We start from the raw sequence: 24,726 nt of genomic DNA, 5'->3' as shown, positions 1-24,726 counted from the left end.
ACCTGGAGATACTGCCAGGCCGGGGAATCCAGGAAAAACTCGGGCAGAGGATGGCAGAATTCCAGCTTGTAGCCATCCCGGAGGAATCCAGAATCCAGTAGTCTGAGGTAATGGCTGCCATTCCACTAGAAATTCTGAAAACTGACGCCCGATCCTTGGGGGTTCGGCAAGAAGCCTGGCATCAGAATTGCTTCTTGAAAGGCAATGCGGGACAGCTCCCTGATGGCTGCTGATGATGGGAACCCCTGAATCTTTGACTGCATGATGGAGCAGAGCACTGCCCTGTGGATCCCCCAAAGTAGTAACATGAGTATCTGGGGTGACAAAAGCTAAAGCGCCCCGAACCCTAGAAGACAGGGGTCAATTATCCAGCAAGGCCTTGGGCTTATGATTCTGCACACTTGCCATCAGGTCATCTACACCTTTGCCAAACATCAATTGCCCTCTGAAGGGTAACCTTCTCAGGGTCACCTCAGAAGAGGAATCCCCGGACTAGTGCTGCCCGATTCCGGAAAAAAAATTTCAATTCAATTCAGTCTATTGTATCGATTTTTCGATTCGATTTTCCTGCCCAATTGGGTAGTTTTTTTTCCAAACATCCTGGTGGATATATTTTATAGCCTCTTCACTCCCTTTGCCCTCTCCAACCCACACTGGTCCTGTGGTGTAAACAAAATAAACAAACCAAAAATAACTTTTCCTCTCTCTATTAAATCCTAGCTCATGTTTGCGGTCCAACACCAGCTCTGGAAGGATACACATTTCAAATATGACATATTGTAATCACAAAATAGAAAATAAAATTATTTTCCTACCTTTTGTTGTCTGGTCATTTTTCAAATCTTGTTGGTCCCATGTTGGTCTGGTTGTCTTCTGATCAAGCTCTCCTTTCTCCGTGCTACCATCCATTTTCCATCTCTGTCCTCCCCTTTTATTTCCCTTTCCTCCCTCGGAGATCTGGCATCTTTCCTTTTGTTCATCTCCATCCCCCCCGCAGCTGCAGCGATGGACCCCACCATCCACAGATGCACCATCTCTCCTTTTCTCATCTACCCTTTCATCCAGCATTTCTCTTCTGTGTCTCTATTCTCCTCTCCAGTACTGTCCCCCTTGTATCCCTGTTCCTATGCTCCCTCCATGCCCAGCATCTTATCTCTCCCCATATCCAGCTTCTTCTTTCTCTCTTCCTTACCTCCTGTATCCCCTTCCCCAGGTACAGGCTTTCTCCTACTATCTCTCCTGCCATCCTGCACCCTGCCCACCTACTTTGGAGCAGTATCTGTCCCTCTTGTACCCTTCCCCTTGTGGTCTTGCATTTCTCTCTCCCTCTTTCCCCATTAGTCTGCTTTACTACCCCCTCTTTTTGGTTTGATCTCTATCTTCCCTTCACTTCACCCCACCCCAGGTTTGGCATCTCCCCTCCCCTCTTTTACTCCTTTCTCCTCCTCCGTCTGCACAGGCCTGCCTCCCCGCTGCCAAAGGAACTCTTCCTCCTCCTCCCTCTGCACAGGCCTGCCTCCCTACCCTGAATGCCTGCTCCCCGCCGTGAAGACCTGTTCCCCCCACAAAGGCCTGCTCCCCCCACGAAGGCACTTTCTCTTTTCCTCCCCGCCGCGAAGGACTGCTCCCTCCATGAAGGCCTGCTCCCCACTGCTGAAGGCACTCTTTTCCTCCTCTCCGCCGCAAACGAACACCTTATCCCCATGCAGCCTGCACCTTCCCTGCTCTTACCTCCTTAACGCTAATAGGGCAACCTGCAGGCTCGCTGGTGTTATAGCGATCCCTGCAGCTGCCCTTGGTCCTCAGCAGCACGTTCTCTCTCCTGCGATCCTACCCCTGATGTCACAGCAGTGGCAGGATCGCGGCAGAGAGAATGTGCCGCTGAGGACCATGGGCAGCTACAGGGATCGCTAAAACACTAGCGAGCCTGCAGGCTGCCCTATTAGCCTACAGGAGGTAAGAGCAGCGAAGCTGGGCGAGGCAAGAGTGGGAAAGCTGGGGGAGGCAAGAGCGGGAAAACTGGGGGAGGCAAGAGTGGGAAAGCTGGGGGAGGCAAGAGTGGGAAAGCTGGAGGAAACCTTTCTGACCGACCCTCCCCCCTCAAGCAGGAGCAGAAGCGGATAGACAGCAAGAGGCAGTGCTGCAGCTCCTGCTTTAGGAAGGCACGGGGGAAGGGTCGGCCATTGAATCGAGATGCCGATTTTTTTTTTTTTTATTGAATCGATTCGAATAATGAATCAGGCAGCACTACACCGGACCACTGCCGGCTCCAAAACATCCTATGCACCAAAATGGAGTAGGTGGAGAGCTTAATGAAGACCTTGAAAATGTCGTACAGAGCATATAATCCACACCAGAGGTCAGAAAAACAAGATCCTGAATCACAATAGTATCTGGATCATGGCGGAGTTTAGAATGACATGCTCTGGCCACAAAGGAAGAGGCCACTCTTGAGTAGGATAGACGCTTAAGGATAAAATCTACCCTGCAGTCCTGTGTATCCTTGAGCACGACGCCACCATCGCTGGACAGAGAAGTGTGCTTACTGACCTGTGCCACCAAGGAACCTACCTACGGGGACGCAAAACGTGAGTTGAAGGTGGCTGCCATTGGATAAAGTCTGGACATGGCCCTAGCACAGTTCAGGGACTCTCCAGCACTTCCCAGATGCCTGTGAGCATCTCGACAATATCAGGATGGTCCGGAAAAGAAACAGTCTGCGGCTTCTCGTCACTCATGAGAGAACAGGACGCCACAGCAGACTAGTCACAGGCCAACTTCAATTCCTGAACAGATTCCAAGATTAGATCAACCAGGTGTGTGGGCTGAACGGCACACTGCGGGATCCTCCCTGAGATCCTGGAGACCACTAGGATCCTGATCACGGCAATGTCCCCCGTGGTAGAAGTACCAGCCTGCATCAGTAAAAACATGGTCAGAGTATCACATGCATCCGTGCCAAAACAACAGAGCAATTGACGGAGAAGCCAAGGGAAGACTAGGTTTTAGACCTATATCCTGCAATAGAGGGATTCACACAGGCAGCACAGACACTGGCAATGGAGCAGAAGGCACCTTTTTCTTGGCCAGTTAAACCTGATACATCATGTTGACAAATTCAGGTGAAAATCCATCATCCAGAGAGGGAGCATCTTGCGCGATTCCTTTTTGGAACCTTTGAGAACTTAGAAGACTTAGATGCCAAATAGCGACAGCATTTAGCAGAAGGCGCATGTGCTCTGACCTCAGAGCCCAATTTTGACTTTTTTTTGTGAGCCCCTTGTCTGGAATGGCATCAGGACCCCTTTGAGGGGTCGAGGGAACATTGGCTGATGAAATTTCATCCCCCTTCCGCATCGCACCTGAACACGGTCCCTCACCTGACAGACATCCGCTGTAAATAAGGCATGAATTTGAAGTACCCTGCCCTGGGGAGTCCATCTGAGTGGTTACCTTGCCAAAACTAAGCTTATAAAGGCATAAAAATATCTTTAAATTCAAATCTGGAGAAAAATCCAAGCAGTTATTTAAGGATTTTAGGGGTGTGGGTACTAGGTCTTACTCCAAAACTGTTCAAAACCCACTTTTGGAGACCTCCAAAATCTCTGAATCAGGCTGTACTCGCTGTGTGCCCTGAGAATGCATGGAAGGAATCACACTGCAACCTAAATTTAACTTTTCCTTTCTCTTCACCTGTTTCCACTCTTCATACTATCCCCGTAGTTTCTCATCTTAAAATTCAGAAGAAAACTGATAACATTTATGTACCATAAACCGTCAGGATCATCTACGCAACAACATCCTCATACTGTACAACTGACTATATCAAGAACTGGCATTACTGTAAGGATGGCATTATACTGAATATTGTATTGTATATCTTGTATAACTCTAACACCGGCTGAAAAGAGCAAGGCCCCTTGTTATGACATGAGCATTCGTGTCTTGTTTAGCAGATTTTAACTGACCACTATAAGCTCCCTATGTTCTACATGGCCTCTTTACATTGTAAATTGCCTTAAACTTATATAGACATAGTGCTGTCCCTAAATTAAGGATTCAATTAGATCTGTGGCTTCACAGCTGCAATTTTAGCCATCCATGAGATCTGCAGTTTCCTCAACATTCCCTCCTAAACGGGGAACTTGTTCCCTCTCCAGCTCTAGCTTCCACAAGATAATAACCTGCAATATTTAGTTGGTCTTCTCGGTCTGTGCCCCGTTTCCCACTCAACAGGCAAATCATGGGTTCAGTTCCAGAACTTCATTCGCAATTTCTTGTACCCGTTTTAACTACTGAAGACCAATAATTGCAGGCTTTACTACATGTTCACTTCAAATGATAAAAATCCCCATTACCTTTGTAGTCCTTCCAACATCTTCCATCTCTCCTCTGATACAGCTTCAGAAATGGTAACATAAGTTCTCTAGAATACCTTATAGTCCATTTCTTCATCCCTTTATCCCATCTTCCCTTCCCATGATTTCCTCAATTTTAGTGGCTTCCTAAACATGTCACTCTTTATATAACTGATGTATTAAAATAGCCCAATATTGTTTATGACGTTGTCTATGTAATATACACCATCAATCCACAACGGCATATAATAAACTTCAAAGTGTCTAAGTTCTAAATGGTCTTTTTTTCAAATAATGCATTTCTAAGTACCTCTATGGTCTTCAGTTCCAGCCAACCACCAGCCAAATAGCTAAAGCTAAGTACAAAAGTTTTAAAGTTGTATAAGAAAAGTTTATCGATTTGCACAAAACATAGAATATAGAGCACAAGCACTTTAAAAAAAATTAAGGTCTGATGATGAATAAAAGCCAGAAAGAAAAATAAACCTTCAAATAATTTGGCTGGTGGTTGGCTGGAACTGAAGACCGTAGAGGAACTTGCAAATGCATTATTTGAAAAAAAAAAAAAAAAAGACCACTTAGAACTTAAACTCTTTATATAACTACTCACTTGTAAAGAGAGGATACAAAGCAGCAGTTTCAGACTATACTGTTCCCTCAAATTCCAAATTTCCTCACAGTTCCCTTGTCTGTAGTCATTTGACCTCTTTGCTTCCCAACTGTTAAACTCCCTAAACATAATCCCAAGCACAAATTTTGGATTATGTCTAATGGTCATCAATCCAGAATAACAATTGTTATCTAATAGTGTATCCCCCACTTTGTCCCAGAAATCCAGCGTTAATTGGGTGATTGGTTTGCTACTTTCACTCCTCTGAAAGGGGCGAGCAGCCCACAAACTATACTCTAAAGCAGTGGTTCCCAACCCTGTCCTGGAGGACCACCAGGCCAATTGGGTTTTCAGGCTAGCCCTAATGAATATGCATGGAGCAGATTTGCATGCCTTTCACGGCCATTATATGCCTTTCACGGCCATTATATGCAAATTGCTCTCATGCATATTCATTAGGGCTAGCCTGAAAACCCGATTGGCCTGGTGGTCTTCCAGGACAGGGTTGGAAACCACTGGTCTCAAACCCAAACCCTTTGCAGGGCCACATTTTGGATTTGTAGGTACTTAGAGGGCCTCAGGAAAAAAATAGTTAATGTGTTATTAAAGAAATGACAATTTTGCATGAGGTAAAACTCTATAGTTTATAAATCTTTCCATTTGGCTGTCATAATAATAATATTGTAATTTATAGCTAAAGAGACGTATAGTCAAGAAAATGTTTTATTTTACTTTTGTGATTATGATAAACATACTGAGGGCCTCAAAATAGTACCTGGCGGCCTGCGAGTTTGAGACCACTGTTCTAAAGCAACTTCTACTAACATTTCCTGCTATAATTTGACAAAGAACTTTTTCTCACCTTCTGTGCAATAGGCTACAACTGCTTGGAGTGATGCCACCCAGTTACAACCCTCTAAGTGCAGGACAACAAGGCCTCTTAGTCTCATTTGTTTTCATCACAAGAGAGAAACATAAATCAAAATTGTCCTTATAATGATGGCCCACTACTGCTAATAAACATGTTAATTTATCTCTTACCTAGAGAGATCACGGTCTGATAATTCTCCTTCATCACCTCCCTGTAGAGCTCCTTCTGCTCTTCATCTAAATACTCCCACTCCTCCTGGGAGAAAGAGACAGCGACCTCCTCAAATGTCACCTGCATCTGAAATACAAATCAGAAACATACTCAGCATCTTCTGCAGCACTTCCAGGAAGAGGCTTTCCACTGTTGGCGCTCTTGGGATGGAGGAAAATATGTCAGGTATACAAGATTTACAATGACATAACACAGAGTCCCAGAACAGTGTTCTATTTCAGGAGACCTCCCAGTGCTGGGGCTGAGCATGACAAAAAGATGCTTCTGTAGATTTCAGGAGAGCTCTCATTAGGGCAGAATGAGATTTCTCTGTGTATATAATTTGCAGGCACATAATTCACAGTCCCAGAGAAGGACTATAGCAGTAGAAACCAGTTACAGCCAAAATCTCCCTCTGGGAGACACCTGATCTCTCTCTTTCCCCTCAGGAGGATTCCAAAGTGCTTTTCCTCAGCCCCAGCTCTGCTCAGGGTCCTGACTCTGCAACATCCCAGGACAGAAAGAGTTGGAGGACTCTCCCACCTGGGCAGAAGCTCCTGCAGGCATTTTTTTTCTCTGCTTTTGTAGTTTTCAGGATTAGAAATGAAGGTGGGGCTCTTTCTCTGCATGAGGGTTTGTCTCTTGCAGAAGGAACAAAAGGACAAGAAGTGAGATTTGCAGCTCTGAGGTTCGTTTCCTGTTGGGCGCAGTCTGATTACATCACAAAGGGAGGCGGGGCTTCACACTGATCCAGAGACGCGTGTAATGTTCGACACCCAGCGCAGGAGGCACTTCATGGCAAATGGGGGCGGGGCGTTCTCTTTTGTGCGTCACAAGGAAAGCTCATTAGAATACGAAGGCGTATGCAGAGAAGTTTCTGTGCCACTGAGGCTGCTTTAAGAGTCTTACTGGGAGGGAATCCTTTGCAGCATCCGGGTCCCGGTGTTTTCCACTGGGCTCCACCCCTTTCAGTGCTGATTGGTCAGAAAAGAGCTGGTGTAGAAGACTAGTTTAAAGGGATCCGTCCACTAACACTGAGAGGAGGGAGGAGTTATAGCTCATTCTGGCACTTATTGGTCAGAATAATCCTGGGATGGGGGAGGAGACTTTAAGGAGGGAGGGGAAGAGCCAAGTCAGCCTGTAAGCTCTGCTCTAGAGAAGGGATGGTGGAGACTGACCCCTGCTGGTTATTCCCTGCCAATGTCTCATCAGCTGTAAGGGTTTTGGCCAGGTGAGAACGGGCTACTGGGCTTGATGGATCATTATGTTCTTATCTTTCCAGCCATTCTCCTGCCCATCTCCAGAGCTCCATTCCCAGCCCTGGCTCCTCTCAGGGGCTCCTGTGGGATTTGATTGTCAGTCTGAGTGTTCAGATTCTCTCTGGTGTTTGAGACCCCTGCAGCTGAGAAGATCTACAAGTCCCTCCTTAAAGGCCACAATCCAATCGGGTTTTCAGGATTTCCCCAATGAATATGCATGAGATCTATGTGCATGCACTGCTTTCAATGCATGTTCATTGGGGAAATCCTGAAAACCCAACTGGATTGCAGCCCTCAAAGAGGGACTTTAGACTGTGAACCTGCTATAGAAAGTAGGAGGAGTGAGGAGGCGGAGCCTGCCGATCACGGAGAGTAGTCGCATGGAGTAGTAGCTCCTCCACACTGACACCAGATTACAAGTTTATTGTGACCATTCCCTAACACGCTGGTTTTAAAATTTCTTTATTCGGTCCTGCTTCAGCCCCTACATGACTCCGCCAAAACTTATTAAAGGAGACGCGACCCCGATCCCGCCCAGCGGTAAGCGGCCTAAAACTGAAACCGGCTCTCCTGACAAAATGGCGGCGAAACACGAGGAGACGCAAATAGACATTCTCATTAAAGAAATGCGCTCCTTCAAGAAAATCATGCAGGAACAGGTAGATGCAACAAAATCGGTACGAGCAAAAATTGAGGCCTTAAATGATCAGTTCGTTGATGCCAGACACCGATTAGACGCCCTTGAAGAGCAAACATCTTCCTTAACTATGAAATACACGCTGCTGGAAAAACATGACAAGCTGCTGACCACGCTGCAGCGCGACTTGGAAGACCTGTCGAATCGAGGCAGACGCAGCAATATTCGTATCATTGGGATACCGGAGGCAGCGGAGGGGTCAGATACCATTTCCTTTCTAACAGAGTTTCTACCGAAATCGCTTGGCTTGTCGTTTGCAGTCCCGCTAGAAATAGAACGGGCCCATCGTGTCCCCTCACACACCTCGATGCATCTCACCAAGCCACGGCCCATTGTGGCGAAAATATTAAGATTCCAACATGCATTACAAATAATAAATGCAGCGAAAACGCATCCTCAACTGCTCTTTCAGGGTAAGAAATTTTTCATAGCCCCTGATGTTGCTAAATCTACTGCACTGAAACGGAAAGAGTTTTTATCTTACCGTCAACAACTGAAAGATCTCGGGGCCAAATATGGACTTCTATATCCAGCTAAAATGAAGGTGACCTACAATAACCACACTACTTCTTACTTGGAACCAGCGGACCTGAAATCTTTTTTGGACTCCATTCATAATGCTATGACCTGAGATGTCTGCATTTTCCCTGGCTCTTTTTATTTCTAGGGAATAATTGATGTTTATTTCTGCTGTTGGTGTGGAGCGGTTCAATGCTCCTTGGGTTGCTCTTTGATACCCAGGTTCACCCATACGTTGTGATTTGTATGATACACATGTGCATGCTCTTATTTGCAAGTATGCCTTGTGTATGGAATGCTGATTCCTTTCTCTCCTTTTATTTTCTTACTTGCCTTCTCTCTCCTGTTACTTCTGTGTGGAATGGTGTTGCTGTACTCATGTCTGATATTTATCTGATTCAACATCCCTTGCTTAGGGATGGCGAATATGCAGCTATTTTATTATTGTGTTTTAGCTATGGCTGATCTCCATATCCTAACATACAATGTCAATGGGCTTAATCACCCAATTAAACGCAAAAAGATGGTTAATTATTTAACTGCTAAGCATCCAGATGTTATTTTCCTTCAGGAGACACACCTTCCCTCTGCATCCGCTCTCAAACTGTCCATCAAAGGTTATACATCTCATGTGTTCTCGCCCGCCCCTAATAAAAAACAAAATGGGGTTTCTATCTTTTTTAAGAATTCCATGCCTGTCACTATATTATCACACAAAGCGGATGCAGAGGGCAGGTGGTGCCTAGCTCATGTTGCACTACAGTCTGTGGAGTATGTCTTTCTAAATATATATGCACCAGTTTCAGATCATCCAGAATTTTTCAGAAACATTCAATCTGTTTTGCTTGAATTCTCTTCCAAATCTTTGATCATTGGAGGAGATTTCAATCAAATTCAAGATATAGTCTTAGACAGATCCTCTTCTTGCAAACCCTCTCAATCCAAGACATACCTTGAATTACATAGCCTTATAAAAAACTTTTCTCTCCTTGATCCGTGGAGATTACTTAACCCCAAGGGCAAAGAATTCACTCACTTTTCACCTCCGCATAACACTTACACAAGATTAGATTACTTTCTTGTGTCCTCTAGCCTCACTCATCTCCTCACTGCTACCACCATACATCCTATCAATCTCACTGATCACGCCTCTGTCTCCTTGTACCTCCTCGCCTCTGTACCATCGATCTCTCCTCCCTCGTGGAGATTAAACAACCATCTTTTGATAGATGATGATGTCATGGATAAAATTAGAGCATTTACTGTTGAATTCTTTGATATTAATACCAAAGACCCTGAGGTATGCCCTTCAATTATATGGGAAGCGTATAAGGCCACGTTGAGAGGTGAACTGATTAAACTCTCGGCCTGGAAGAAAAAACTCACTTTGAAAAAAGAAAAAGAATTAGAATCCTCCATCAAACAACTGGAATTGCAACATATGGCGAATCATATTCATGATCCCTCTACTTATTATAAATTATTAAAACTCAAATATGAATATAATTCTCTATCGTCTTACAGGGCTAGGCAAGATTTATTTGTAATGGCCTCCGGGCATTATATCGGGGACAATACTATGGGAAAACCACTTGCTAATTACCTTAAAACGAAGTCTAAAAGATTCACCATATCATCTATCTGTACTTCCTCAGGTCAACTAGTCACCAACGATGAATCTATCAAAGACCAATTTGAGCTATTCTATTCTCATCTTTACAACTCTGATCTTCCAACACCTACCCCTGACTTTGATTCATTTTTAAACAAGTTAAGTCACCCGCAATTAACAGTTTCAGCCAAAACTACACTAGAACATCCCATCTCTGTAGATGAAATCATTTCAGCTATAACATCCATAGCGAAAAATAAAGCCCCCGGCCCAGATGGAATTACCAACGAATTTTATAAAAAATTTAGCGCCCTTCTAGCCCCATACCTCTTACAATATTATAACTTTATTCATACCTCTCCCGACAAACAATATAATTTCGCAGAAGCTACTATTGTAGTGTTCCCTAAACCTGATAGAGACCCAACCTTGGTTAAAAATTTTCGCCCAATTTCTCTTTTGAATTTGGATTACAAAATTTTGGCTAAAATACTTTCTACCCGGTTGAACAATGTTATTGCTGACCTAATCCATGTAGACCAAGTAGGCTTTATCCAACAACGCTACATAGGAGACAATCTGCAACTTTTTCACCATATTAATGCCTTTGCTAAGTCATCCTCGGAACCCGTGGTCGGACTGGCCATAGATGCTGAAAAAGCCTTTGATCGAGTAGAATGGCCTTTCCTACTACGGGTTCTTCGGTGGTATAATTTTGGTGATTATTTTATTGATTGGATTAAAACATTATATATATGTCCAGCATCTAGGATTCTGATTAATAATTCTCTTTCCAACAAATTTTTTTTACATCGTGGTTCTAGACAGGGATGTCCCCTCTCTCCACTATTGTTCAATCTCGCCTTAGAACCCCTCCTCTTAGCCATATGGCAATCCACTCACATTGAAGGTATCCCATCCATTCATCGACAAATCAAATTAGCGGCCTATGCCGATGATGTCCTTCTATTCATTCGTAATCCCTCATCTTCTCTCCCAGCTCTTGTCACTATTATTAAAGAATACTCATACCTATCCGGATACTTGGTTAATTGGGAAAAATCAGAACTTTTTCCATTGAATGATTTAATTTCCCAAACGGATCTAGCTCACTTTCCGTTTCATTGGGCTACCTCACCAGTCAAGTATTTGGGCATTTTGATAGATAAAGATCCCTCCCTTATTATGGATCTTAATATTGCTAAGATTAAATCTCTCATTCAACAAACTCTGACCACCTGGTCCCCCCTGTATCTGTCATGGTGGGGCCGCCTGGCTTCGATCAAGATGAATCTTATGCCTCGAATTAATTATATTTTATCCATGCTACCATCATTGTGTAAACAATCGATCTTCTCTTGGATTGATAGGAACTTACTGCGTTTTCTCTGGAATAATAAACAACCCCGAATTGCTCTCACCAAATTACATGCCTCAAAGGAACAAGGGGGTATGAACTTACCTGATTTCTACCTCTATTATTTGGCTTCATTGGCTAAATATGGAGCTCATTGGACACGAGATCACTTCCCCTTGGATCTACCTCCTTGGTTGGAACTGGAAATTCATATCTGTTATCCTTTTCCCTTACATTCTTTCTGTACCATGCTTATTCCTACCCCTTTGAAGAAATATGGTTTATTGAGTGCAACTCAACAGGCGGTACGACGTCTGGATGCCATGACAGACTTCCCGTTATCTAGTAATATCACAATGTCTATTTGGAACAATCCCAGATTAAAACATAATAGTAAAATGTTCTTTTGGAAAAAATGGCAAAAGACAGGCCTTTGGTTTGTAGATCAACTCCTACATAATAACAAGTTAATGACTTATGCCTCCTTCTATACTCAGTTTCCTTCCCTTGCGAATACTTACTCTCAGTGGTTGATTTTGACTTCGACCATATCATCTGTGCTTTCCTCCCTGACGCCTCCCTCTTCCAAGTCTTCACTCCACACTTGGAACAATATGGCGCTATGCGGAGGGAAAGCGGTTTCTTTGTTCTATAATATTATGAGAGACTATAAATACACTTTCTCCTGTCAAGATATGATTCACTGGAAATCGATGATATCATCATCCTTCTTGAACATTAACTGGTCCCTCTACTGGACGAGAACTAATCGCCCACTACTGTCCTCCAGGGTTTCTCAATCCCTTTATTTTGTGATGTGGCAAGCGAATTGGACACCTCATCGCATGTGGAGGGCGAAACTGAGACCTACTCCTACCTGCTGGCATTGTCAGACCACTGATGGGACCTTGGAACACATGCTATTCCACTGTTCTGCTGTTCGTCCTTTCTGGGACAGCATTTGGAAGACAATTAAAACTGTTACAACCTGTCAATCAGATATCTCCTTTGACATTGTTATGCTACGTTCTCAACATCCTTGCTTTGTCAACACAGACTGCCCGACAAAACTGATAGACACTATGTTTGCCATTGCTATTATGCATATCCTTCGGAATTGGAAATCGGCTTCACATCTGGACTATACGTTCTGGTGGAATTCACTGTGTATGTATAATAAACATGAACAATATGTCATTGAAAAGCGCTACATTTCACATCTTCCCTCTAAGATCCCTACCTCGCCTTGGAAATATCTTGAAAAGGCTCATTAATGTGTGTTATCAACCATTCCACACTCCATCTTCTGATTTTGTTTTCTTCCTTTCTTACCTCTTCCTTCCCTCTCCCTTCCTTTCTCTCGCACTGTTGTGCTATTTCTTGCTTCATGATCAGCTTTTTCCCCAGTGATAATGTGATAATTCTATTGTTATACTAAATATGGATGCATTTCAGTGTGATTCTTGATTATGTTTTTTGTATTACTCAAAAACTCCTAATAAAAAGTTTTGAACTAAAAAAAAAAAAAAAAAAAAAAAAGAAAGTAGGAGGAGTAGTAACTATTTTTTCCTCCATTAGACACACCTGACCATAAGACCCACCCTAAATTTAGAGGAGGGAAACAAGAAAAATAAATTCTCCCTGCCAGGCTCTGCATCCAACCCCAATTCCTTATCTGTACCCTGTCTCCCCCCCTCTGGTGGTCTAGTGGTAGGCCACAACAGGGCAGATAGGTACGCAGACCTCTTCCTCCGTCCCCTCCCCCCTGGCAGGCAGCAGGAAAGCCCCGGCCTCTTCCTCCTCCCTCCCTACCCCCTAGGCAAGCAGCAAGCAGGTGCCGGCCTCCCCCTCCTCCCTCTCTATTTTTAATTGGGCAAAAGGCAGGCCCGGCCTCTTTTTCTTCACCTCCCAGGCAGGCGAAAGGCAGACCCTGGCCCTCTTCCTCCTCCCCGCCGCCCCCCACGCGTACTTTTTTTTAAAACTTCTGTTTGCAGGCAAGGCTGGCTGGTTCCCACCGCTTCCTCACAAAACTGCCAGCTGACGCGGCTGCCTCCTCTTCCGTTCTCTTGCAGCATAGCGGCGCACCAGGTTGCCTATCTGGGGACCAGGCAACTGGTATGCCGCTAGAGAACGGGAGGAAGCCGCATCAGCCAGCAGTTCTGGGAGGAAGCGGGGGAAACCAGGCAGCCAGCCTGGCTACGAACAGAAGTTAATTTAAAAAAAAAAAAAAAAAAGGCATACGCGGGGGAGCGGAGGAGAGGAAGAGGGACAGGGCCTCCCTGTCAGCTGCCAGCCAGCTGAGAGCGCTGCATCCGAGGGAGGGCGGCCGCATTATAAATAGGTAACCGGGAGGGCGCTTTGGGTATTCGCTCCCTAAGACACACCCTAATTTCCACCCACTTTTTGGGGGAAATAAAGTGCATATAATGGAGCGAAAAATATGGTAGCTCTGCCTCTTCCAGCTTCAGGTTGGAGTCTAGGAAGTCAGTTCCCTCAGTGAAAAGCTCCGCCCTCCCCTTTGTGATGTCATCAGTCTTTATCCTTTCCTCCTTTAAGTGACCTAAAACCCTCCAGTCCTGAATTTCACTTTCTGTTCTTCTCTCCTTTCCACCAGCATTGCAAGAGAGAAACCCTAAGCTTCTCCCTTATAGCCAGGGAATGATCCAGATTCATTTCTAAATCCTGCAAACAGCACAAACCAAGAAGAAAATGCTTAGTGAAGCTTCTGCTCAGACAGGACATTTATTCCCAGATTCTTATTCTATGACGAATGGTCTGCTCATTTCCCATCTCTGTTTATTTATCAGGATTTATTAAACGTCTTTATTAAGAGATTCATTCCAAGCAATGTACAGCAGGTACAGTTTAACCTAAAACTTACAATTTGTTAAGAGCATAACAATAGTAATATAACCAAGTATAAACATATAGTAAATACAATAATTAGGTAAACTTGGAAATAGCAAATTGAAACCTAATAGGAGTATCATGAGACAATATCAGAAACATACACATATAACAACAATGTCAACGCTCATGTCATGTCAACGCTCCCGGAGATTCATCCGTTTCACGATTTGCTTCATCGAGGGTTAGTAATAGAGGTCTGCATGGGAACGGGGATCGTGGGAATCCCCTCATAACCCACGGGGACCCCCCTCTGGCCCATGGGACTACCACAGGAACCCCCCTTTAGCCAACGGGACTCCCACGGGGATGGAAGGCTTTGGAAGCAGGGTTCGTCCATATAATATAATGGACACGTCAGCCTTAGTAAAAGAGGGGGTTTATAAGTTAATTACCTGAACAGAAAACAAAAAAAGGGTTCCACCAGAGATTTCACAAGGAAAACAGCAGCGCAAACACAAAAGAAACTGTGGAATTGATGAATCTGTGAGAAGTAATTGCTGCTTTTTATGGGGACGGGTGGGGATGGAGAGGGGACTGGCGGGTATGGGTGGGGACGGAGAGGATCCTGGCGGGGATGGGTGGGATTTCTGTCCCGTGCAACTCTCTAGTTAGTAATAGTAACATTTCTGAAGATCAGCTGTCTTCTTCACTGACATTTCACCTTTTGATTGGACAAGCATTGTTTTACCATCAATGACACCTCTATTGAGCTCTGCATTGTAGCGAATTTCAATCTGATTGGCTTGAATAGTAATACTGGTGAAAATCAGCCGTCTTTGCCCTGCCTTTTCCTACTGATGTTTTACCTTTTGATTGGATATGCATTCCATTCATCATCGATGACATCTCCATTCAGCTCCATAATGTAGTGAGTTTCAATTTAATTGGCTTTTGGGGGTCAGCGTCCTAGTTACAAGCTGGGGGCCATTTTTTCAAACTTGTTATGAACACAAGCCAGAATTCGGCAAGTAACAAGTGATATACTGGTCTTTAAAACTTTTTGAACCTTTTCTACCTTGTGTGAGTTACATTATGTCTTGTGCCAGGTTTTCTGTTTTTTTTAACATTATTTTTATAATGTCATGTCTTTTTTAGAGCGTTACAAATGGGATAGTTCCCTGTATTAAAGAAATACTACAGTGACTTTAACAACACCTGTATATCAGGATATAGAAACACTAACTCCTGATGAAGCAAATCGTGAAATGGGTGACTCTCCGTTGGAAGTGTTAAGTGTTTCTTTCTAAAAAATTTTTTTTTGCAACTGCATTAATTGTTCACTATTTTTTGATGTTTATTGAGCACAAAAATTGAAAAATTAAATAAAAAACCAACTTTCAAGTCGAGGGAGGTGTTGTGGGATCAGTAATAATAGTCATAACCCCAGCAAGATGTGGGGTGTGTTCACACATTTGGGTGCTTGAGGTTCCCCCGTCCTTTAGTGACACATATGAATCCAATTTTGCTAGACATTTCTATGCTCAAATTTTTGTGGTGTTTTAGGAGAAGCCATTTTGTGTTTTTGAATTTAATTTCTTCAATATCATTTCAAAATTTGTCTGCTGGTATTTCCATAGGTGGTTTTGTTCCAGTGGGTCCAGCTGGGTTGGTGGGGGGGGGGGGGGGTTAGCTGGTCTCATATGGATTGAATCATTGTTTTAAAATAGTTAGCTAGTTCTGAGGCTGTTGGAATAGAGGGGTTGTCGCCATTTGTGATGGAAAACAGGTTCAAAAGAATCCCACACTGAAAGAGCATTAACTCAGATGGAATGCAAAACTCAATTGGTCAGGCAGCCAGTTTGCAAATCTCAGCATACTTTAAACTGCCTCTCTGATTGGAGGAGTCAGAGCACACTGACATTGGTAGAGCCAATCAGATATTCGCTATCATGTAGCAGATAGATGACTATGTTCTCAGTGATGAGAGACAGAAGGCAGATGAGGAATTCAATGCTACCATGAATGAGTACACAAGAGCAACACTGTGTCACCTTCAAGGACTTCATAGCTAAATTTGATGCTGAGAAAGTCCCTGGAACCATGACTGCAACATGTACATAGCATAAAGCAAAAAATAATGTCCATATTCATTCTTCAAACTGGTTGTGGCAGTAGTGACAGGTCCATAGTGCGTTCCAGGAGAATACACAATACTCTGGTTCTGGCTTCATATGCATAGAAAAAGGTTGTTCAGACTGAGGGCCTATAATAGAGGCCGACTGAATTTTGGGTTTGGTTTTGTCCCATTTGGCATCCCTTCACACTTCCACGAACATAAGAAGCCCCCTCCCAGACCCACACATACCCTGCTTATGTTGCTCTCCTCCCCGAGCTCATCCATAGGCTTTTGTAGGTGCTGCTCTTAGGCTTAGCTTACCACTCTTGTGGTCATGTGGCACATTGGGGTGGGATTAATCCATCGTTACTCCTGCCCAGCCTATGTCTCCAATCAAAATGTGTGCTATGATATTTAGTGGCAGCCAAATGAGATGACTCATAAGAAAATAAGCAGTGCCTCTTATGGGTCAGACCAGAGGTCCATCACGCCCAGCAGTCCGCTCACGCGGCGGCCCATCAGTTCCAGAACCTGTATAGTAATCCTCTATCTATACCCCTCTATCCCCTTTTCCTTCAGGAAATCATCTAATCCCTTTTGAACCCCAATACCGTACTCTGACCTATCACACCCTCTGGAAGTGCGTTCCAGGTGTCCACCACCCTTTGGGTGAAGAAGAACTTCCTAGCATTGGTTCTGAATCTGTCATTAGAATATAAGAATTGCTATTTCCGGATCAGACCCTGGGTCCATCAAGTGCGGTGATCCGCACACGCGGAAACCCCGCCAGGTATACCCTGGCAAAGTTTTAGTCCCCATTTCACTGTATGCTTCTCAAGGGAGATGTGCATCTAATTTACCCTTACCCATATCACTCTATGCCACTCTTAAGGAGATGTGCATCTAGTTTACCCTTAAATCCTAGAACGGTGGATTCTGCAATTACTTCTTCTAGGAGAGCATTCCAGGTCCCCTCTTAACTTTCCGAATGCCCTCTTGTTCTTGTGACATCCAGATGCAATTTAGGGATTTAAAGCTGCATGGGCAGGAGCCCGTCTACAATACCAAAGCTATTTGAGAATGCTGGAAGAAGCTGTTGATTAACAGCGCTTTGTCTTATTCCATGATGTGAATTTTTAGATTGAATGCTGATTGAAGCTTCTATTACACTCATAAGAACAGCCTTACTGGTTCAAACCAATGGTCCATCAAGCCCAGTAGCCCATTCTCACAGTGGCCAATCCAGATCATTAGTACCTGGCCAAAACCCAAGGACTTGCAATATTTCAAGCTACCGATCCAGAGCAAGGAGAGGTTTCCCCAATATCTTAATTTGTCCAAAAATTTGTCCAAACCTTTGTTATAACCAGCTACGTTATCTACTCTTCCACAACCTCTAGCAACACCTTCCAGAGCTTAACTAATCTCTGAGTTAAAAAATATTTCCTCCTATTGGTTTGTAGGGGTATTTCCGTATTCACACCTGAAGGTTAGGCCTCGATGATGTCAACAAGCCTGAACCATTGTCTCAAGAAATCTTTCTGCTGCACAAGAAATCTTTCCAGCATGAATTGCAAGAAGAAAGAAGTACACAGCTTTGCTGTTTCTGCCTGATGCATTATGGGTATGTACCAGAATATTATACTATTCAAGGACTTCTATCTGTGTCTTCATTATAGGACTGTGTGAATCTTGTGGAAGATATTCTCCTATCTGTTCTTATCTGTCTAACGGCCCTGAGTCTTCCAGCCTATATGATACTTTACACAGGAAAGCTATTCATCCAAGTTCTGTTTCTGGATTGGTCCGAGGAAGTCATCTGATGAGATCCAAGTGAGAAGTTGGTGCTAATTAATTAGTTAGTCTGTGTTGAGGTGCGGGGAAGCTCACATCTTCCCACAGGTGTTCTGCATGTAACCTTTTCTTTTAATAATTAGACCTGTAAGTTATCTCGTGTGACTCTCTGCCTAAGAGAGAGAACTTCGGACTTTTAAACAGCTCTGAATTCAGCACTTAAAGGAACTTGTTTGCTGATGATTTATTGCCTTACCCAGGACGGATGAACACGTGTACCCTTAACAAGAATTTCCTGCATCTCCTAAAAGCTAACAAGAAGAAGTTTCCATTCCACCTAATTTGTGCCGGAGAGGCTGATCAAAATGTGAGGATACGGAATTTACGGTCTTATCAGCTGGGTTAGATAAGGATCCAATTGTGATAGAGGACAAGGTTCGTAAAGCTCCATTGGTGATAATATAATCATTTGCTAATCAGGGATTATTATTATTATAAGGAATTCTTTAGTGTGTGTGTAACAAGTAGGATTACTTAATTATCTAACCATTGTATTGTGATAATTATGTACTGAGTTTCATTTATATAATCAAATATTTTGTGTACAATATTTAGATATTGCAACTGGCTTGTGAATTATATTTTTCTATTTTCATAATAAAAGTATTTCTCATTAGCCTGGGTCTTGTGTCGTGTAAACAGACAATAAAGCAGAACCTGGATCAGCGTTTATGGTTTTCCCTAGACAAAACTAACAGAGACGTAATTTGTTTATGTAACTGATTAGTATCTACCATAAATCTTCCTACAGGTTTTTGGTTGTTGTTTTTTTTTAATATGTTTATTGAGACAAGAGACAACTGGACAACAAGAGTCAAACAAGAAGCAACAAAGCATACAGGGTATCATACAGTGGCGGAATGGTACAAGAAGTATTAAAGCTCACAAAGTTACACAGACGATACCATGTAACCACGCCATGGTCAAAGTGAAATGAGTGAACAGCTCGCAATCCAGTGCCCCTCGTCCAATTTAAGTATAGAAAAACAACCTGAATCCCCAAACGATTCAATACAAGCAGACCACAGCCAAACACAACACGCTCAAACCATGCTCAAACCCATACACTACAAGACACATCCAGACACTCACACACTCACAAACACAGACACACAATCACAGCTCTCTGCTGGAAAAAGCTGCAGTATGAACAGAATGTAAAGGAAAATCCAGGTAACCACCAAGCGGGCACATGAAAACAAACCAAGTCCGTTTCTTGGTCCCGAAACTGCCCTGCACACACTCTGTCCCCTGATCGGATATCTGGAGGCAATTTCCTTAGGAAAGAAGGATTCACAGAAGTCCCAAAGAGATTGCCTAATCTTTTATTAGTTTACATCCAGCTTTATACCTTTTTTTTGTACAAGGGTCAGTGTAACCAATACAGGAAAAGGGGGTTGGACAAGAGAGGGCAGTGGGTGGACGAGCAGGATATGTGCTTCATTGTTTAAATCTAAAGGTGTTAAAGCTTCCCTTATCTCTCTCAACCGGTACATGGCAGTGGGGGGGGGGGGGGGTCGAACCTCCATTGTCTCCATTGCTAACTTCATTAACAAGATTAAATGGCCTTTTCCCAGAACATTAAGAGAACAATCACACACACACTGTCTGTGTTTGAGCAACTCCAGCACAGACAGAGACAGAAGACTTATATCCTTTCAAAGATGTCCTTTCACAGACTATAGCAACTAAACAGCCAGGTCCAAAACCTGCTGCCAGAGGGAACAATAAGTCTTTCATTGGTCCTGTGGGCGGGCCGTGTAAGTGTCTAACTCAAAACGAGCTTGCTGTTTCATCAGGGATACCCATAGAGTGTAGGATGGTGCCTCCTCAGAAATCCAATATTTCAGAATAAGCTTTTTCCCCACAAGAATCGCATGTAGGACAAATTTCTGAGAAGGGAAATCCAAGCCGTGCTGTTGTGGGTCATGGACATATCCCCAACAGCAGAGCAGGTGCATTCCAGGGCATCGTGCACTGCAGGAGAACAGCCAGACAACTCTTCACCGAGTCCCAGAATGTCAGTTTGAAACAAACAAAAAAGGAGTGAAGGAAAGTACCCCTATGAGTTTTACATTTAAGACATTTATCATCAGGCCATAACCCCATAACATGTCCCCGGACTCGAGTGAGGTAAGAGCGGTGCAAAATTTCCTATTAGTTTTAAAAGTATTTCCTTGTATCTTCATCCAGTGTCCTAGTCTTTCTCATTTTTGATAGATTGAAAAAAAAATCAATCCACTCGTACCCGTTCTACTCCACTCAGGATTTTGTGGACTTCAATCATATCTCCCCTCAGCCTTCTCTTTACCAAACTGAAGAGCTCTAACCGTTTTAGTCTTTCCTCGTATGAGAGGAGTTCCATCCCCTTTACCATCTTGGTCGCTCTTCTTTGAACCTTTTCTAGTGCCCTTATATTTTTCTTGAGATAAGGAGACCAGGATTGAAAGCAATACTCCAGGTGAGGTCGCACCATGAAGCGATACAGCAGCATTCTAATATTTTTAGTCTTGTTAATCATCCCTTTTTAAATAATTTCTAGAATCTTGTTTGCTTTTTTGGCCACCACCCCACACTGCGCGGAAGGTTTCATCCTATTGTTTACAATAACAGCCAGATCTTTTTCATTCTGAAAATCTAGATACCCACTGACTATATCAACCAACCCACCTTTACTCACACCTTCAAAGAAGTCAAGCAAATTGGTAAGGCAAGATCTCCCTCAGCTGAACCCATTCTGACTCTGTCTCATTCAATCGTGTTTGATTAGTCTCTTCTATGGATCCTCTGGTGTCTTTTTACATGTGAATGTTGAGTGAAGCTTTTATTACACTCAGTACATGTAAATGGTTTGTACCCTATATGAATCCTCTGATGTCTTTTTAGATGTGACTGTTGAGTGAAGCTTTTATTACACTCAGTACATGTAAATGGTTTGTGATCTGTGTGAATTCTTTGGTGTCTTTTTAGATCTGAAAGCTGAGTGAAGCTTTTATTACACACAGTACATTTATATGGTTTGTCTCCTGTGTGGATCCTCTGGTGCATTTGTAGATATCTAAGCCAAGTGAAGCTTTTATTACATTCAGAACATGTAAATGGTTTGTACCCTGTGTGAATCCTCTGATGTCTTTTTAGATGTGAATCTTGAGTGAAGCTTTTATTACACTCAGTACATGTAAATGGTTTATGATCTATGTGAATTCTTTGGTGTCTTTTTAGATCTGAAAGCTGAGTAAAGCTTTTATTACACACAGTACATTTATATGGTTTGTCTCCTGTGTGGATCCTCTGGTGCATTTGTAGATATCTAAGCCAAGTGAAGCTTTTATTACATTCAGAACATGTAAATGGTTTGTACCCTGAGTGAATCCTCTGATGTCTTTTTAGATGCGAATGTTGAGTGAAGCTTTTATTACACTCAGTGCATGTAAATGCTTTGTATCCTATGTGAATCCTCTGGTGGTCTTTTAGATGTGAATATTGAGTGAAGTTTTTACTACACTCAGGACATGTAAATGGTTTGTATCCTGTGTGGATTCGCTGGTGTCTTTTTAGATTTGAGAGCAGTCTGAAGCTTTTATTACACTCAGTACATGTAAATGCTTTGTGACCTGTATGAATCATCTGGTGTTTTTTTAGATCTGAAAGGTAAGTGAAGCTTTTAGTACACTCAGAACATGTAAATGGTTTGTACCCTGTGTGGATCATTTGGTGTCTTTTTAGAAGTGAAAGCTGAGTGAAGCTTTGATTACACTCAGTACATGTATGTGGTTTGTACCCTGTGTGGATCATTTTGTGACTTTTTAGATTTGAGAGCCGTGTGAAGCTTTTATTACACTCAGTACATGTAAATGCTTTGTGCCCTGTGTGGATCATCTGGTGTTTTTTTAGATCTGAAAAGTGAATGAAGTTTTTAGTACACTCAGAACATGTAAATGGTTTGTACCCTGTGTGGATCATTTGGTGTCTTTTTAGAAGTGAAAGCTGAGTGAAGCTTTGATTACACTCAGTACATGTATGTGGTTTGTACCCGGTGTGGATCATTTTGTGACTTTTTAGAACTGAAAGGCGAGTGAAGCTTTTATTACACTCAGAACATTTAAATGGTTTGAGCCCTGTGTGGATCATCTGGTGCTTTTTTAGAACTGAGAGGTGAGTGAAGCTTTTATTACACTCAGAACATGTAAATGGTTTGTGCCCTGTGTGGATCATCTGGTGTTTTTTTAGATCTGAAAGGCGAGTGAAGCTTTTATTACACTCAGAACATGGAAATGGTTTGTGCCCTGTGTGGATCATCTGGTGTTTTTTTAGATCTGAAAGGCGAGTGAAGCTTTTATTACACTCAGAACATGTAAATGGTTTGTGCCCTGTGTGGATCATTTGGTGTTTTTTTAGATCTGAAAGGTGAGAGAAGCTTTTATTACACTCAGTACATGTATGTGGTTTGTACCCTGTGTGGATCATTTTGTGACTTTTTAGATTTGAGAGTCGTGTGAAGCTTTTATTACATTCAGTACATATATATGGTTTGTGCCCTGTGTGGATCATCTGGTGTCTTTTTAGATCTGAAAGGTGAGTGAAGCTTTTATTACACTCAGAACATGTAAATTGTTTGTCTCCTGTGTGGTTCCTCTGGTGAATTTTTAGACCTCTAAGGCAAGTGAAGCTTTTATTGCACTCGGTACATGTAAATGGTTTGTCTCCTGTGTGGATCATTTTGTGATTTTTTAAATTTGAAAGCCGTGTGAAGCTTTTATTACACTTAGTACATGTAAATGTTTTGTTTCCTGTGTGTATCCTCTGCTGAATTTTTAGAGTTTTAAGCCCAGTTAAACTTTTATTAAATTCACTACCTGTAAATATTTTCTCATTTTTATGATCCCTTTTCTGCATACGGAGTTCTTTCTGGTGTTTTTCTCCTTTACTCTTGCCCTGGAGGAAAGCAGAAGTCACTTTATCACTATTATTAATTTGGAAGGGTCTCTCTGCTAGGTGTTTCTTGTCCTCAGGGATGTTACTGAGCTCTCTGTCATTTCTCTCACACCTAATGACTCCATCCATTGTGTCTCCTTCAGGGTGTCTCTGTTCCTTTGATTCCTGCTTACAATTCTTTGTGTTAATCTTCTCAGGTCTCTGGGAAATATCCACACTGACATTTTCTGACTGTGTTTGGATTTGTTCCATTTTTACCGGATCTTCTCCTCGATTCTTTATTCTCTTCCATTTGTGTCGGATCTGATGATCTGCTGGATATAAACAGAAGGTATTTCTCATGAGTTAGAAAACAGCAGTGGTTTCTAAGATAAGACCTATATATAATGAGAGAAAGATAGGTTGTATCACACCAGGAGTTTCCATGTGTGGATTGAGAATCAGTCAGTTTCTTATTTGCAAATCAATTTTTTCAAGCATTTTATCTCCAAACAGTGCAAGTTGTGAGCTGTTCCTTGAAAATGACACGACGGGATATGTTTACTTCTGGATGAACAAAACCAAATCAAATAAGAAAAAACGGGTCGGGTCAAAGAAACATGTGGCTTTTAAAAATTTAATCCAGTGACACATCGGGTGAAGATCGTTCTGAATATGCATCATTGGATGCAACTACAGTGACCCCCTCTGAATTACCCGATAGCACAGTTACTTACCGTAACAGTTGATATCCAGAGACAGCAGGAAGCTATTCTCACATGTGGGTGATGTCATCCATGGAGCCCGGATGTGGACAGCCTCGCAAGCAGACTTGTTTGTAGAAAACTTAGAAGTTTCAAATCTTCCGCACCGCTCATGTGCGAGTACCTTCCCGCCCAGCACAGGGCGCTTCACCTCAGTTCAGAGAGCTAGCAGAGAAGTCCACCAGGGGAGGTGGGAGGGTTGTGAGAATAGCTGCCAGCTGTCCCTGGATAACAACTGTTATGGTAAGTAACTGTGGTTTATCTCAGGACAAGCAGGCAGCCTATTCTCACATATGGGTGACCTCCAAGCTAACCAGAATGGGATGGTGGGAGTGTTGGCAACTTAGGAGAATAAATTTTGTAATACTCTCTGGCCAAAATGGCCATCCCATCTGGAGATCCAGACAATAATGAGAGGTGAAAGTATGAACCGAGGACCATGCAGCAGCTTTGCAAATTTCCTCAATAGGAGTGGATCTGAGGAAAGCTACGGAAGCTGCCATGGCTCTGACTTTGTGGGCTGTGACTAGACTCTGTGGATACAGTCCAGCCTGGGCATAGCAGAAAGAGATACAAGCAGCCAAGCAGTTGGAGATGGTACGCTTAGAAATTGGATGTTCCAACTTGTTTGGATTGAAGGAGACAAAAAGTTGAGGAGCTGATCTGTGTGGTTTGGTGAGTTCAACGTAGAAGGCCAAAGCACGTTTACATTCCAAAGTATGAAGAGCTGATTCT

At 42.9% G+C, this 24,726-nt stretch overlaps 2 protein-coding genes across 2 annotated transcripts in view; both read right to left on the bottom strand.

Moving 5' to 3' along the window:
• Nucleotides 1–6,775, bottom strand: part of LOC117354587 (oocyte zinc finger protein XlCOF6-like) — a 42,098-nt gene extending 35,323 nt beyond the window's left edge. Inside the window, exons 1-2 of the mRNA XM_033932360.1 lie at nucleotides 6,593–6,775; nucleotides 6,010–6,136 (exon numbers count right to left, since the gene is read on the bottom strand). Coding sequence (XP_033788251.1) covers nucleotides 6,010–6,136; nucleotides 6,593–6,616 — 151 coding nt within the window. The 5' untranslated portion in view covers nucleotides 6,617–6,775. The remainder of the gene's footprint in view (nucleotides 1–6,009; nucleotides 6,137–6,592) is intronic.
• Nucleotides 6,776–20,759: 13,984 nt separating this feature from the next.
• The window catches only part of LOC117354965 (oocyte zinc finger protein XlCOF6-like), a 33,294-nt gene continuing 29,327 nt past the window's right edge, over nucleotides 20,760–24,726 (bottom strand). The window contains exons 4-6 of the mRNA XM_033932924.1: nucleotides 22,979–23,562; nucleotides 21,928–22,936; nucleotides 20,760–21,591 (exon numbers count right to left, since the gene is read on the bottom strand). Coding sequence (XP_033788815.1) covers nucleotides 21,080–21,591; nucleotides 21,928–22,936; nucleotides 22,979–23,562 — 2,105 coding nt within the window. The 3' untranslated portion in view covers nucleotides 20,760–21,079. The remainder of the gene's footprint in view (nucleotides 21,592–21,927; nucleotides 22,937–22,978; nucleotides 23,563–24,726) is intronic.

This window comes from Geotrypetes seraphini, chromosome 2, assembly GCF_902459505.1.
Source record: "Geotrypetes seraphini chromosome 2, aGeoSer1.1, whole genome shotgun sequence".
NCBI lineage: Eukaryota > Metazoa > Chordata > Amphibia > Gymnophiona > Dermophiidae > Geotrypetes > Geotrypetes seraphini.
This window is presented reverse-complemented; position numbering and strand designations above follow the sequence as displayed.